The sequence below is a fragment of the Aplidium turbinatum genome, chromosome 5, assembly GCF_918807975.1.
Source record: "Aplidium turbinatum chromosome 5, kaAplTurb1.1, whole genome shotgun sequence".
Classification (NCBI taxonomy): domain Eukaryota; kingdom Metazoa; phylum Chordata; class Ascidiacea; order Aplousobranchia; family Polyclinidae; genus Aplidium; species Aplidium turbinatum.
This window is the reverse complement of record NC_137476.1, coordinates 14,095,915-14,112,585: the sequence shown is the minus strand read 5'-3', so window position 1 is coordinate 14,112,585 and position 16,671 is coordinate 14,095,915. Positions and strand designations below refer to the sequence as shown.

At 40.0% G+C, this 16,671-nt stretch overlaps 1 protein-coding gene across 4 annotated transcripts in view; it reads left to right on the top strand.

Moving 5' to 3' along the window:
- LOC145769914 (serine/threonine-protein phosphatase 6 regulatory subunit 3-like) overlaps positions 1–16,671 on the top strand; it is a 212,830-nt gene that overhangs the window by 79,636 nt on the left and 116,523 nt on the right. For 3 of the 4 annotated variants that reach the window (XM_082581462.1, XM_082581459.1, XM_082581463.1), the window contains exon 3: positions 6,852–6,974. In XM_082581462.1, the coding sequence (XP_082437588.1) occupies positions 6,852–6,974 (123 nt within the window). The remainder of the gene's footprint in view (positions 1–6,851; positions 6,975–16,671) is intronic. The other variant, XM_082581461.1, reaches the window with a different exon arrangement.

The following is a 16,671-nucleotide window of genomic DNA, read 5'->3' as shown; positions in this document are numbered from 1 at the left end:
CAAGTGGGTTTCGCCCAGTATGTCTCGCGCAGATTTCGTGTACTGCTTTATTGTGTTATAATTAACCACTTAGCACCGGCGTTTTCGCCTGCGTCATGGTGCCATCCCAAAATTTGTTCCGGCGTTTCAGCTGTAATATGGGCTTGTTAACTCATTTTAAACTACTCCAAATGGCATATCTTCTTCTTCAAGCCGTAAATCAGCTTTTTTTACATTGATTCAACTTAGTCAGGCCTTCAATAAATGTGACTTGTTTGAAAACCATTGTGACGAAACAAGGGTTTGCCTGGTTTTGAAACTCCTTCAAGGCAAGTGAACTCATGTGAAACCTATTCAGCTTCGGCAATTCATTCGGTGTGGAGTTATCAGCAGTTTTTACATGAATTCAAGGTGTCCAGGCCTTGATTCAACGTGAAAAGACTCATTGAATAGCCAGTTTGAACTGAATTTCTCAAACCTGCTTGTGAACAGACCAGCTTTTTCCTTACCAAGCAAAACCATAACGATGATTTATTGAAGCCAAACTATTTCTGATAGATAACAGAAGCTTTAGGGAATTCACCGAAGCGATACAAGTTGTATACGACCATAAACGTTGTTCCAAAGTTAAGCAACAAAAATTTGCGTCCATAGACGCTTGCCAGGTGGAGCAAGCAAAACGTGTGCGCGCGTCTATAGATGCTTGCCGAGCATAAGTGGCTAATTGTATTTGAAGGACTCCAGCGTTTATGACGCAAAATCTAGGTCATTGGTTCTCAAACTTTTTTGGTTGCGACGCTTTTAGAAAAGTTTGTTGAACTTGCGACGCACCCAGCGATAGAAATTTGAATATGTTTTATTTGTTTGTGTCTCCAACTCACCACTCTTCATTTAAATCGCCACAAAGTGAATTAGAACAATTGTGCTGTATTACTGACTATAATTAATCAATTGCTACAGTTTCATAATAATGATTTCTAATACACATGTCAGGTAGGGTGGAGTGAAAAAAACTTTTTCTGTCATATTAATGAAGAGGGCTGTTAAAAGGGTGTCATAAGGTCTAATATTGACTTTAAAAATATTTTTTTGACGTGGCACCCAACATCGAGCGTGCCACCCAACATCGAGCGTGCCACCCAGCCCCATGGGTCACGCAAAGGTCAAAATCCATGAAAACAGCGTAACTTTTTTTTATAATGCTCCTAGAAAGCTGGGAGTAGGTTTAAAAGTTGCAGAACAGCTATGTTCCTATATGCTCTAAAAGAACATTTTGTTCTAAATGCATCTATTGGGCAGATATTCCAAAAAAACGGATATTTTCCATTTTCGGGGGCAAATTCAGATGAAATAGCATTTTTTACTTCACTTTGTTCAATTATTTTGGGTGTTATTATGGAGTTTACATAATTGGACAGATGGGAACCTTGGATATTTTAATTCAATGGTTATGGTTAGTTACCTAGTTTGTTGGTAGGTAGGCCTACTATACCATACCGTCCTTAGCATTAGCATATTGTAGCAGACTTAATGAAGCAAGCGAATACTATCTTTTAATTTGATATTGTTATGCATTCATTAATATTATAGAGAGTTACTTACACATTGAACAGGATATTTAGAAGAGCACATATCTAGGTATTTAAATTAAAATAGAAAATGCACATCAAACCATAGCTAAGCCACAATTCGACTGACCTGCCACCATCCCCAGTCCACAATCGAACAATTGTTCAATCTGCAGAAAGTTTAATATGAAGCAACAGTAGCCAGCTTCGAGGAAATACATGCATATAAATCAGTTGTAGTACAGTAAAACCATAAAAAAGTGTTACAAGAATAGTAAAATCATCATTTAATTATTTAAATCATCATAATATTTAAATCATCATAATATTAGTCCATTAAGAAGCAAAATGTTTTTTGGTGTCGAAACGTTTTATTAAACACCGAGGGTTAATTTTTTGCCTGATTAATCCGTCACGTTTTTCATAGCCAGCAAATGAAGACGATTATTCAAGTGTGTGATTACCCGAGGATCAGAGATGTCAGCCACGTTTAAATTCGGAATGGCCCGTTTCGGTGAGTCCGATTCGGTGAGTCCGATTCGGTGAGTCTGATTCGGTGAGTCCGATCCCTTAACGGGGGATTTTTTCAATTTTTTTTTTAAATTATCGGGTACCATAGCCTAATTATCATTGCCGTTTTAGGGTTAGGGGTTTTGGGTTAGGGGTTAAAGGTTAGAAACTCACCGAATCAGACTCACCGAATCGGACTCACCGAATAGTAGCAGACCCTTTAAATTAACCATATTAAAATATTTCTTTGTTTTAAAGTTTAGCTTTGGCACCAAAAATCGTCGCACATCAACATTGCTTGATTCGTTTTCACCATCTGATTGATCAACAAATCCACCATCAAAATCACCCATATCCATATTTTGAGTTGCCACTACGTCATGTTTTTATGGTTTTGGATGGAACGACAAAAAGCCTGGATTCCTTTTCTGGAAAAATTGGAAAGGAGTTAAAATCTGGCCAATCAGATACAAAAAATGGAAAAAATTCGTTTTTTTGGAAAATCTGCCTAATAGATGCATTTAGAACAAAATGTTCTTTTAGAGCATATAGGTCCATAGCTGTTCTGCAACTTTTAAGCCTTTTTCATGGATTTTGACCTTTGCGTGACCCATGGAGCTGGGTGGCACGCTCGATTTTGATTTGATCAAAATAGCTGGGCGGGCGAATACATACTGTTATGTCATAAAGGTTATTTTGTGCGTTTTTCAAAAGGACAATTTTGCTAGGTTGTTGGGCTAGCCTAGTTTTACATTTAAGTCTATGTCTCCTCTAACACGATTTGGAAATAAGTAATAAATATAATTGGTACACAACAACGTCTGGTCCTGATAATTCAGTTCTGCATATTTTTTGTGATTAGTATGTGCGGGTTGCGGAACGAAAACTGCAAGTACTAGTTCCATAGTTACATTACTATTGTTGATACAACACGATAACACACACACAATACATCGGTGGGTTCATACGATAAGTTGCTCCTAGCGGGGGCACAGATAAGATACAAGATGCTGTAATGCAATGCAGAAGCGATTTTACGGCAATTCAGCTTCCGAGAAGCTATCTAGCAATAAACTGCCCTATTGAACCGAGCTTACATTGAATCTACAATTAGAACAGTTATATAAGGAAGTAGCCAAATTGCAATTAATGACAACCAACGGTTTCATCCGGCCAAACCAACAGGTGTTCACAGTTTAATATCAGTGACGTAACATACGCAACTGTGATGATTGAGACGACAAAATAGAGCATTTTGGCAGCAGAGTTAATTGATAACGTCGTTGGAGAGAAAATTACTCCTTTGAAGAATAATGCTACAGTTTTTACACCGATTTAACATCTGGCGATGTTAAAATGACGTAAAAGCAGTGGAAATTGCGGTCAGATTTTTGCCACGAATGAAGTTCCTTGCAGGTTTGCGCAATTTACTTGATTTATTGCACTGGGCTACGATTGCAGAGAGGAGACAAACGGCGCGGCTGGACACTGAATTGCTCGTTTAACGGCAAATCAAGGTTGTTTAATGTTGCATGAATATAACAATGGCAATAATTGACGAAAACTAATCGCTTAATTAGTAGGTCTAGTAGAAGGTAAGTAGGCTAGTATCAGGTGGCAGATGGTTACAGAAATTTTGGGACTTAAAATTGCATTAAATTTTTTTTTTTAATTCCTGAAATGTCTGGCGGGGGCTGCCCGCCCGAGACTCGGCGCCGGTGTACAGGTGGTACACAAACACTGAACAAAATTGTTGAATGGTACGCAAATAGAAAAAGTTTGAGAATCACTGATCTAGAGCAAATAATCCCGGTTAGGTCGATTTACAATAGAATCCCAAATTCTCAATGGGATGTCAGTCTCTGCCTATCAATGCCAGCTGTTTCACTCATGTTGCAAAGACAATTACACAACAAAAGAATAACCTTATTTTGTACTGTAGATAAAATGTTTTCACTTTAGAAGCTATAGAAGAATTTTATCTAGCAATGATGTAATTCATGAATGACGTAATACACTAAGGACACAATAAACGAATGATGCATTACACCAATGATGCAATATACCAATGATGCATACACGAATGACGCAATACACCAATGACTCAATACACCAATAACGTAACACACCAATAACGTAACACACCAATGACGTAATACACCAATGACATAATACACCAATGATGCAATACACCAATGATGCAATACACCAATGATGCAATACACCCAGCGGCGCAACTAGAAAAAATCAAAGGGGGTCGGCAACGAGAGAGAAAACTAACAATTATTTGTAGAAGTGGATATATCACAGTTAGATTGTTAGAAGATTAGCCTAGTGTAAATTGACACCGCAATGATCCAATTCCGTGACGTGCGAAGCAACCTTTTTCGCTCTGTCTGCGCTTGCTACTCACTCTCAAAAAAAGTTTCCCACGCTTTCGCAATTAGTCAGCAAATTGTTTGCTCTCCAGGCCCACATTTTAAAAAGTAGTTCACACAAGCTTAGGGCCTGGACCTGGATAGGATGCAACCTAGTTCGTACCATGAACAGTTCGTACCCTCAGGTTGTACCTTGAAAAGATCGAGGGAAAAAATTAAAAAAGCCAAAGTCGCTGATCGCAGTTTCCGCAATCATTTTAAAATTTTCTCCCTGAAAAAATCGTGAGAAAAATTAGCTCAAAGCCTAAGCCCGCTGATCGCAGTTTCCGCAAACATTTTTCCGCAGTTTTCGCTAACCCTAACCATGGAGTAATCTACGCTCTAACCCTAACTTTCGCTGAACGCAGTTTCCGCAAACATTTTTCCGAAGTTTCTGCTAACCCTTACCCTAATTCTAACCATAGAGTAATCTATGTTCTAACCCTCGCTGATCGCAGTTTCCGTTAAACGCAGTTTCCGCTTACCCATGGATCATGGAATTAGAAATTAATAAAAATTAAAAATAAGAATTAAAAGTCTAATTCAGTGATCCATGGCTTATCCTAACTCTAACCATAGAGTAATCTATGCTCTAACCCTAACCCTCGCTGATCGCAGTTTCCGCAAACATTTTTCTGCCGTTTCCGCTAACCCTAACCCTTGAGTTTGTTTCAAATTGTTTGGGGAAACTCCGATCAGCGACTTCGGCGTTGTGCTATTAAACTGCGATCAGCGACTTCGGCTTTTTTAATTTTTTTTCTTGATCTTTTCAGGGTACGAACTGACTGTACGAATGGTTCAAGGTACAAACTAGGTTGCACCCACCTGGATACACGTCAAGTTTGACAAAATTGTAAAAAAAAATTAATTGCAGTCTTTTTGATACAAAAATTATAAAATTGGTTTAAGAATGTGTGAAGTTGCGTCCGACTTTTTTAAATGCATCCTTCACTTGTTGTTTCCACGTTCTTCTTGGACGACCGCGTTTCCTCTTCCCGTCCACCTTTAGATCTAGTGCCTTTCTAAGAAAACTTCCTTCCTCCCTCCTTATCACATGTCCATACCATCTTACTCCATTTGCCCTTGCCAGTTGGTCTATGGTCTCTCTCATCTCTAGCATATTCAACAATTCTTCAGTCCTTTTTTCCCTTCTCGTTTTCACCCCACACATTGCTTTCACCATTGACTTTTCCGTTCTTCTCAGGATTGCCGGTTCACTCTCTCTCAATACCCATGTCTCCCTACCATATAGCATTGCAGGCCGCACACAGCTCCGATATACTTTTCCTTTCATCCTTAGTGAAAATTTTCTGCCATGCAACATTTCCCTACATTCCCTGAACTTTGCCCAGCCAAATCTTGCCCTTGTTGTCACCGCTGCTTCACATCCACCACTTCCATTTATCCGATCACCCAGATAACAGAAGTCTGTCACTGTTTCGATGGCATGGCAGAACTCATCATCATGGCCTTCCACTTCATTCCTTCCTTTACTGCATTTCCCACAAACAAAAAACTTCGCCAATCTTGTTGCGGCTCTCTTGACATTAGCACATCTTGCATGTACCCACTTTCCACATTCCTTGCATTGCATTGAATTTCTCATCATTCTCTTGCCACATATTCCACAGAGATCTACTTTGTTCTCAACAACTGTTCCTTCTGCTCCACTCACCATCACTTTTGTTTTTTCAAGATTCACCTTCATACCCTTGGTTTCAAATGCTTCTTTCCATTTCTCAAACTTTCTCTCCAGTCCCTCCATACTATTGCTTGTCAAGACCAGGTCGTCTGCATACAAAATTTCACTCAATAGGCCCTCCCTCACTCCTTCAGTTACAACGTCATAATCGGAATCCGATGTGTGTTTGTCTGGCCTTGTAAACACATAGCCAGTGTCGGGCCTTCTTGACCTCAGAGGAATCGTTTGCCATGGCAGGTTTGGGGTCGAAACTTTTTTTTTCTGCTGACTGTAGCTGGATGGTCAGATGATCTGTTACGTGGTCAGCTCGGAGCCTTGACCTCAGCTTCGTTTTTCTTACGATTTAACATAACACCGTCACGTGATGTTGCGATTGCTTTTTTCTTACGATTTAACACGTGATGTTGCGATTGCCTTTTTCTTACGGTTTAACACGCACGTGTTTTGTTGTTTGACATAATAATACAACATAATACGATGATATTTTCGCACTGGACAGTCGGACCAGTGCGAAACGATTCGTACTGGTTCGTGGGGAGCTCACACTAGACATTGGCCAGAGGACCGGTGCTAAGATCGAACCCTGCTTCGGGTATGGGCTTCATTTAGATCACCTCATTTGTATTGCGATCTGTGTTGTAAAAGTAACAAATTTCTTGTTTTTTGTATGTGCAGAGCCTTCGTGAAAAATTGTTTTCATTTTTGGACAGTGAACCTGTGCTCAATCCATTACTTGCCAGTTTTTTTTCAAAAGTTGTGGGAATTTTGCTGTCAAGGAAGCCTGAACCGGTAAGTAAGGTAAAGGTCCCATACTCATTACTCAGTTACTAAGCTTTGGGAAATGAAAAGATAAGTTTCTCATTGTACTTCTAATAACAAGAGTAGGGTGGCTGATTTCTTTTTCTCGGCTGCTTTTCATTCAGCAACTATGCCCAACCAATTTAGTACCCCCTGGTGCCTGGGTACTGGTCAATGTCGGTGTTGATTTTTTACTGTTGAAGTAAGCCAAATCCAGGGGGTGAGAGATTCCAGCTAATTCTAAAAGGAATTTCTGAAAGTTGCCAATTTTCAGCGTTAATGTCATTAACGTTAATGTCAATATGCACGTTAATGTCAATATGTCAATATGCGAACGTTAATGTCATTAAAAACAGGTGAAGTACAGCCTTGAAAGATCAAAACAATTGAGTTCAAACAAAACTAGATCAGTGAAGTGCGCGATAAAGGCTTCCCATGACGTTCTTGAAGCAGAAATACTCGTAATGTATGAGATATCAATCAAAATGTTATAAATTAAAAAAAAAAATGTTCAATGGTCTTGATCGCAAATACAAATATTGCGGCTTTAACATTCTCAACCTTTGCTGTTTCAATTTTCATGTCGAAAGCGTCACACAATTTAAAAATACTTATGTAAGTTACTGTAAAACAGTGATGGGGAACCTGCGGCCCGTGGGCCGAATGCGGCCTGCGTGACTGTTCCATATGGCCCGCGTCAAAAATTCTTTACCCAAAATACATTGAAACAACAGCTCAAAAAAGAGTAGGCTCTGCATCTGCATTCTCGGTACATTGCAAATGGCCTTCTATGACTTTTGCTACAACCTACCTATGTGAAACTGGGTTCTCAACTCTTGTATACATCACAACTAAGCCGAGGAATCGTTTGGATCTATGAGATATGCGTGTGTCCATCTCAAAGAAAGATCATTGATCACTGTGTTCATCTCATTGATCAACAAAATAGCGATTCGTAGATTGACTGATGAATATTGTTGAACTTACAAGACTGTTTTTAATGCATACACTCAACACGTAAGTTATAAATTCACTGAGTTTGAATCCTATTATTACAATTTTATTTGCTTCCGTTGGCCGTTGTAATCAATGCCGGTCTTTGGCGTGTGCAAATTGTGCGATTGCACAGGGCCCGCAAATTAGGGGGCTCGCAATTTAGTCAGAAAATTAGAGATTGTAGATCATACTGTAATGTACTGTCCCTATCAGAAAATGCAGTAATTTTTGTCATTTCCAATTGAAAAAATTCAATTCGATTCACAAGCAAGTAGCCTACTGGTATTTTTGTTGAACGTGCTCTCAGAATGCACCAAATTCAAATAATTTTTCAAAATTTTTTAGGGGAGGCCCCCCAGACCCCCGCCGCTGGGTGTCACTTCCGGCGAACACGCCATCATGCTTCGCCTGCCGGCCGTCAAAAAAAACCCCTCTTTCAAAACACCTGGCTACGTTACTAAATTGGATCATTGTGATTGGGGCTCGCAAAGCATATTCCGCACAGGGCCCGAAATATCCTAAGACCATCACTGACAGGGGGACGGGGTACGAGAAAATTTCATGAAAGCTCAAAGGGTAAAGGGGGGTCCCATACTTGATTCAAGTGTCGTGTATGAGAAGATAAGGTTCTCATTGTACTAAGCCGTCGGCACTAAGGAGAGTAGGGTGGCCAGTTCCTTTTTCTCTGCCGCCTTTACTTCAGCCACTACGCCCACCCAATTTATTACACCCTGGGTAGAGATGAGCAGTGTTTTCAACAACTATCTGAAGCCGGGAGTCGAACCAGGTTTGCATAATTGGAAAGCCAACGCCTTATCCGTTGCGCCATCCCACCATGCCATCCCTCCACGCCATCCCTCAAAGGGTACCAGCTAGAGATGTACCGATATATCGGTATCGGTGATATCGGCCATTTTTTGAGTATCGGTATCGGCATCGGTATCGGCAAAATTTGGCCGATACTGTGGCCGATACTAAACATGTAAAAAAAAGGCGTTTGCTGCGGATTTTCTGCAGAAGCAAAGATATTATATATATGGATTTTTTTAAAGTAGTAACTAACGTCACATTGAAGTAGAAAAATAACAACCTGTTCAAATTTTTGATCCCACACACTCCCATGACTTCATGCGCGCACCTTTTGGCATTGTTTGCTTACAGTGATTCTTTCACTCAAACAAAACGTTTTGTTTCAGCAGTTTTGCGTTGTTCGATTCTTACGTTGTGAAGGAGACTCAATTTCTCCAATATTTATCATTTGTGTTTCTTTTTTACTCTCAGCAGAGGATAAAACCAGGCCAAGACTACCCAGGTGGTGGAATGTGTAGTTTTGCATCGTTTTTGCGTTGCTGGACGTTTGAGGTACCCGTGTGGCTTGGTTGTTTTTGGTGGGCTGGTTCTGTCAGTTTGTGATTTGGTTTCCACTTTTCGTTGTGGTGGACTCATCAGGCTTGGAACAAAGTCGTGGCGGAGTGGGTGGGCTCGAGGTGGGGGCTGTGGGACTGCGAATCCTTGCTGAACTAATCAATAAGTGGTCTTATGGCGGCCTCATTGTTGGGGGGGGAGTGTCCTTCCCTGCTGTCGGCACGGGGCTGGGCGCTTACTGGTGCGGCGGGCTGTTGCGATTCGCTGGCCATAACGGTGTAGCTTCCACGCTAGCCATTTAGACCATTCAATCAACTATATGTTTCTCGGCTGCCGTTTTGTAGTAAGAATTGACATCAACAAGAATTGAAATGGCTAGTGTGGAAGCTGCACCGTTGTGGTTGGCAGGTCGCGGCAGCTCGCTGTGCTGGTGAGTGCTCAGCCTTGTGCTGGTGGCCGGGGCGGACGCTCCTTTCTTCGCAATGAGGTTGTCATCTTGGGCGCAACGGGACCATTTTGATTGGTTTCGTGAGGATTCGTGGTCCCATTGCTTTCTTTTTGGGCCTACTTATCCTGCCGTGACATTGTTTGAGCTTGGTGAGTTTGTTGCGGCTAAAGGTGGAAGTTGAATCGCCGACTGATGGAGCCGGCTTGCTGGGGGCAGCCGAGTTACACGGGTTTTTTGAGCGTTTGACGGGGTGGGAGCGATGCAGAATTGTGCATTTTTGCTATCTGGGTAGTCTTGGCCTGGCAAAAGCTTTTCAACCAAACGACAAGCGTCCTTAGGTTACACATTACTTGTCGAATAGTTTTTGTACGACTACACAAATCACTTGTTTACATTTTACATCTTATTATCAATTATGATAGCCTATTTGGAGAGTTTACGCAAACACTTTTTTTCAGAAACCCCAATTATGATGTACGGTAATGTTTCTTCCCTTATACCCCAATTACGGTGGCCTTTCATTACTAAAACCTACTATTATGACACAACAATGTGATTGAGATTGGATTCTTGAATCTTTAGTAAATTATGCCAATTGAAAGCTTTTTTTAATAATTTTATGCAAATAAGGTAAAACTTAGCATTTGATATAATTCCTTGCAAATACCAAAATTGCTTCTTTTTGTAACACCAAAGTATCGGCCAAAATATCGGTATCGGCCTAAAAAAGTGATATCGGTATCGGGATCGGTATCGGCCAAAATATTGGTATCGGTACATCTCTAGTACCAGCGCTAAAAATGTTAAGAAACACTGCGCTAAGTTGTGTACCTACCATACACAGCTACACAACTAGAAGAAATCAAAGGGGGTCGGCAACGAGAGAGAAAACTAACAATTATTTGTAGAAGCGGATATATCAGAGTTAGATTGTTAGAATATTAGCCTACTGTGAATTGACAAGGCAATGATCCAATTCCGTGACAAGCGACCTTTTCTGTCTGTTTATAAAAGGGGACAAAAAAGGTCGAGAAACACTGATTTAAAGCGATTGATACAAATTCAAGAAGAAAATTCTGATGTTTACAATCTCTAATATCATTTATAATGTTTACTGTATGTTTCGTCTACCTATTTGCTATAATCTTTTAATGTTTGTTTGTGTAATTTATAGGCCTAACTAAATTGGTTTTCTTAAAGCTGAGCCGGTTTCCCGTACTTTAAGTTTTACTACCCTGGAAAGTCAGCCTTTTTGTTTTTATGACATCACAATTAATTTTTTTCCTTGTTTTGGGCTGTAATTCAGTTTTTGATTTTATATTGCCTTCATCTCCAAATTTAAAGTGCACGGAATTTGTCACTTCTAGTAAATATTTTAATGTAGCCTATTTTATGTGTTGAAAAACTTGACCTCTATTGTTACAAGCGATTAGAGATGTACCGATATATCGGTATCGGTGATATCGGCCATTTTTTTAGTATCGGTATCGGCATCGGTATCGGCAAAATTTGGCCGATACTGTGGCCGATACTGAACATGTAAAAAAAGGCGTTTGCTGGAGATTTTCTGCAGAAGCAAAGATATAGATTTTTTAAAGTTGTAACTATCGTCACATTGATGTAGAAAAATAAAAACCTGTTCAAATTTTTGATACCTCATACTCCCATAACTTAATGCGCGCACCTTTTGGCATTGTTTGCTTACAGTGATTTTTTCACTCAAACAAAACGTTTTGTTTCAGCAGTTTTGCGTTATTTGATTCTTAAGTTGTGAAGGAAACTCAATTTCTCCAATACTTATCATTTGTGTTTCTCTTTTACTCTTAACAGAGGATAAAACCAGGTCAGGACTGCCCAGGTGGCGGAAATGTGTAATTTTGCATCGTTTTTGCGTTGTTAGACGTTTGGGGACCCGTGTAACTTGGTTGTTTTTGGTGGTCTGGTTTCTGTCGCTTTGTGATTTGGTTTCCACCTTTCGTTGTGGTGGACTCGCCAAGCTTGGGCAATGTCATGGCGGAGTGGGTGGGAGCGGTGGGACTGCGAGTCCTCGCTGGGCTGGTCAATAAGTGGTCTTGTTGCGCCTGGAATGGCGGCCTCGTTGTGGGAGGAGCGTTCTTCCGGCTGTCGGCGCAGGGCGCTCACTGGTGCGGCGGGCTGTTGCGGTTCGCTGGCCATAGCGGTGTGGCTTCCACGCTAGCCATTTTGACCATCCAATCAATTATATGTTTCTCGGCAGCCGTTTTGTGGCAAGAATTGACATCAACAAGAATTGAAATGGCTAGAGTGGAAGCTGCACCGTTGTGGTTGGTGGGTCGCGGCTGCTCACTGTGCTGGTGGGTGCTCGGCCTTGTGCTGGTGGTCGGGAGGGGCGCTCCTTTCTTCGCGGTGGGGTTGTCGTATTGGGCGTGGCAGGACCGTTTTGATTGGTTTGGTGAGGATTCGTGGTCCGATTGCTTTCGTTTTGGGCCTGCTTGTTCTGCCGTGGCATTGTTTAAGCTTGGTTGGTTTGTTGCAGCGAGGGGTGGAAGTTGGGTCGCGGACTGGATTTTTGGACCTTTAGCAGCGTGGGGGGCGATGCGGGATTGTGCATTTTTGCTGCCTGGGTGGTCTTGGCCTGGCAAAAGCTTTTCAACCAAACGACAAGCGCTCTTAGGTTGCACATTACTTGTCGAATAGTTTTTGTACGACTACACAAATCACTTGGTTTACATTTTACATCTTATTATCAATTATGATAGCCTATTTGGAGAGTTTGTGCAAACACTTTATTTAATTTTTCAGAAACCCAAATTATGATGTAATGTTTCTTTCCTTATATCCCAGTCCTCAATCATGGTGGCCTTTCATTACTAAAATCTACTATTATGACACAACAATGCGGTTGAGATTGGATTCTTGAATCTTTAATAAATTATGCCAATTGAAAGCTTTTTTTAATAGTTTTATGCAAATAAGGTAAAACTTAGCATTTGATATAATTTAAGAAAAAAAAATAGGTTGAATACTTTAACATATTAACGTCCACCTTGTAGAGTACGGTACAAGTCAATTCAAAGAGAAACAAGAATTTATTTGTTAAACTTCCATGTTTGATCAATTGCACCATTAATAGTTTTCAAAGTTTTCATGTCCAGCTTGAAATTATCTTGTTGCAGATCGCGATTTCGGGTATTAAATCCTCTTCAGTACAACTATATAAACAGCATAGTACAGTAAAATTTATCAGTTTACTTTAGAAAATGACAAAATTGTTATGTGGTTGCCAAGAAACGAATTAGTCTGCGAAATTAGTCTACGAGCAGTAATAATGACAATTTTTATGCAAATTATGAAGATAATTGGGTCATACAAGGTTTAAAGAAAATACATTAAAAGCATTCCGGGAAGTATTTAAATTCTAACAAAAATGGGGGTCAGTCAAGCTGACATACGCCCAAATCTGAGACCAGTCAAGCCGGCCTCCTATACCCAAAATCTAAACACCCGAAAATACCCGAAATCGCGATCTGCAACAAGATAATTTCAAGCTGGACATGCAAACTTTGAAAACTATTAATGGTGCAATTGATCAAACATGGAAGTTTAGCTAATAAATTCTTGTTTCTCTTTGAATTGACTTGTACTCTACAAGGTGGACGTTAATATGTTAAAGTATTCAACCTATTTTTTTTCTTAAATTTTTGACGCATAAGTATCTGCTTTACATGGATCCCTTAACAAACTTTACGTTTATTTAAGGTTAAATGTGTCAAACCCCTTTTTAATTTTTGATATAATTCCTTGCAAATACCAAAATTGCTTCTTTTTGGAACACCAAAGTATCGGCCAAAATATCGGCATCAGTATCGGTATCGGCCTAAAAAAGTGATATCGGTATCGGGATCGGTATCGGCCAAAAAAGTGGTATCGGTACATCTCTACAAGCGATGAATCTAATTATTTGGTGTGAATTGTTTTTCTATTGGTAACTCACTTTGTGCTTCAATCGAAGGTGGTTTCTTGAACTGCCGCACGAGTGCTATCAGGTACATAACAAAAAGTATTTTATCTTTTTCACCCTTTCATGTTGCAAAGAAAAGTTTTTCTTATCAAAGACGTCAGATCACCGGTCTTCGTATTTAAAACATGATAAGAAAGAAGCTCACACAGTGACCCAATGAAGGTTGGCCCAACTCTGGCTCTTTTTGGGCCTCTGTGTGAGCTTCTTTATATTCCTGTGTTTTCGTTACGTTAATCCCAACCTTACAGAGGTACAATGTATTTACATTTGTTTTTATTCGACCATTGACACAAGTTTGCGTGAATAAATGACGGTCTGTTAATATTTTGTATTGCGGTTTATGCGACTTGAGCGTGAAGCAAGTTTGGTATGCATAGAACGTAGCTTGAACTGACACACATTAAGTAGTATGTAAGTCTCAGTCTAGTTAGTCATCCCTCTTCTTAAAGTTTCAAATCTTAAAGGGGTTGTCATGCCGACTAAACAGCCCCCTAGTTGCGCCCCTGACTGTACATGTATATTATTTGTTTTGTTCCAGGAAGGACGACCCAAGTGGGCGACGAGACAAGTGGGCGGCGGACCAAGTGGGCGACGAAAGCGAAAGTTTAACCGTTCGAAAAAAATATGACTTTTAATTTTTAGTTTAAAATACAATGATTGATTTGTGGAAGGGAGGCAATGAGAGTTCTCACGCTGAGTTTCACGAAGCATTGGAAGCAACATTTTCATTATTTTTTGGTCGCCAAGTGGGCGACGGAAGCGAAAGTTTAGTCGTTCGGAAAAAAAATATGACTTTTAATTTTTAGTTTAAAATACAATGATTGATTTGTGGAACGGAGGCAATGAGAGTTCTCACGCTGAGTTTCACGAAGCATTGGAAGCAACATTTTCATTATTTTTTGTGGTCTAGTAATAGCGCTTGCTGTTTGATGTTAATTTGCATTGGGAAATCATCTTCACACATTATTTTGCAATTTGCGGCGTCAGGGTTTATGTGAAGCTTAAGAGAAACCTCTCAGAAAAGAGACAAACGAATGACCAAAGAGTGGTTTAAGTCAGTTATTAACGCTCCCTAACCGTTATGGAAGCTTGTCAGTATAAAATATGACTTTTATTTTTACTTTAACATACAATGGTTGATTTATGTATTTTTTTGGACACGAAAAAAAAAGCGCACAATTAGTGTTCTTGACAATATAAATCGTATATGCGCGGAATATCCAATGTCTCATAGGGACTTGCTATTAACTTACATTTACAATGTTGTATGTGAAAGTACCAATAAAATTTTAATGGACAGGATCCACCACAGACTATGTGGGACTTCTCAAGAGGCATAAGTCATAATTTTAACTTGGGCACTTAAAGTCAACTGATATTTTTAATTCGAATGCTCTAGCCTAGACGCTGCGTAGCCGCATCACCAGTTTACAGAATACATTGTGACTGACAGTCATTACTAGGGCCATTTTGTTTATGACCTAAAAATTGAAAAATATGACTTTATTTTTAGAGCATCAAATTTATGGTAATCTCCGTAGTTAATGATTCGTATGTAAGTTGTTACATGTATTTTAAATAATAACACACTCGAACAACTAACAAAAACTTCTGTTTCGCTTGAAAATCACTACAAACATTTATATGTGTAATGCATGCACCTACCAAACCAGCTACTTATTAGTTAAGACCTCAGCACTGGCTGACCTAGTGACCTACCGCAAGTGTTTATAATATTCAGATAATGGATTGTGAATTGCAAAATAATGTGTCAAGATGATGTCACAATGCAAATTAACATCAAACAGCGAGCGCTATTACTAGACTACAAAAAATAATGAAAATGTTGCTTCCAATGCTTCGTGAATGCCTCCCTTCCACAAACCAACCATTGTATTTCAAAGTAAAAATTAAAAGTCATATTTTATATTGACAAGCTTTGATAACGGTTAGGGAACGTTCATAACTGACTTAAACCACTCTTTGGCCATTTGTTTGTCTCGTTACTGAGAGGTTTCTCTTAAGCTTCACATAAACCCTGACGCCGCAAATTGCAAAATAATGTGTCAAGATGATGTCACAATGCAAATTAACATCAAACAGCAAGCGCTATTACTAGACCACAAAAAATAATGAAAATGTTGCTTCCAATGCTTCGTGAAACTGAGCGTGAGAACTCTCATTGCCTCCCTTCCACAAATCAATCATTGTATTTTAAACTAAAAATGAAAAGTCATATTTTTTTTTCCGAACGGCTAAACTTTTGCTTCCGTCGTCCACTTTGGCCGTCGCCCACTTGGCTCGTCGTCCACTTGGCTCGTCGTCCACTTGGTCCGTCTCCTACTTGACACGTCGCCCAGACGCCCACTTGACTCGTCGCCCACGTGGGCCGTCGCCCACTTGTCTCGTCGCCCACCTGGTCTCGCCCAAGTGGGTATCGCCCACTTTGTCTCGCCCAGTTGTCGTGTACCGTTCGTTTTGGCGGTAGATTCTTTCAGATTTTGGTAATAATACGATACTGACTAACTGAAGACTATCTGCAGTCGGGCAGAGTTATGCTGTTCTTACAACTTGCAATACTTGCATATTACCTTGCCCTGTCCACTGTCCACGTCCAGTGACTTCCTACTGTTCTTCTGGAAGAGAACTCATACATACTGTATAGCGGCCTTGCTCATCTGTATTTCTGATTCTGAATATCTGGTCGAAAGCTTGGCTATTTTCTAGATGTAAAAAAACTTGCTTAATAGGGTGGCTCGTGTTTCAACTTTTTTTTTTAATTCTCTCGGGTAGTGGAAAAGTGAAAAAAAAAACTCATGACGAAATTTGAGATTTGTAACAAATTGTCTTCAGCCTTCTCATGGGGTTAAAAAATCGAAAAATGGGGT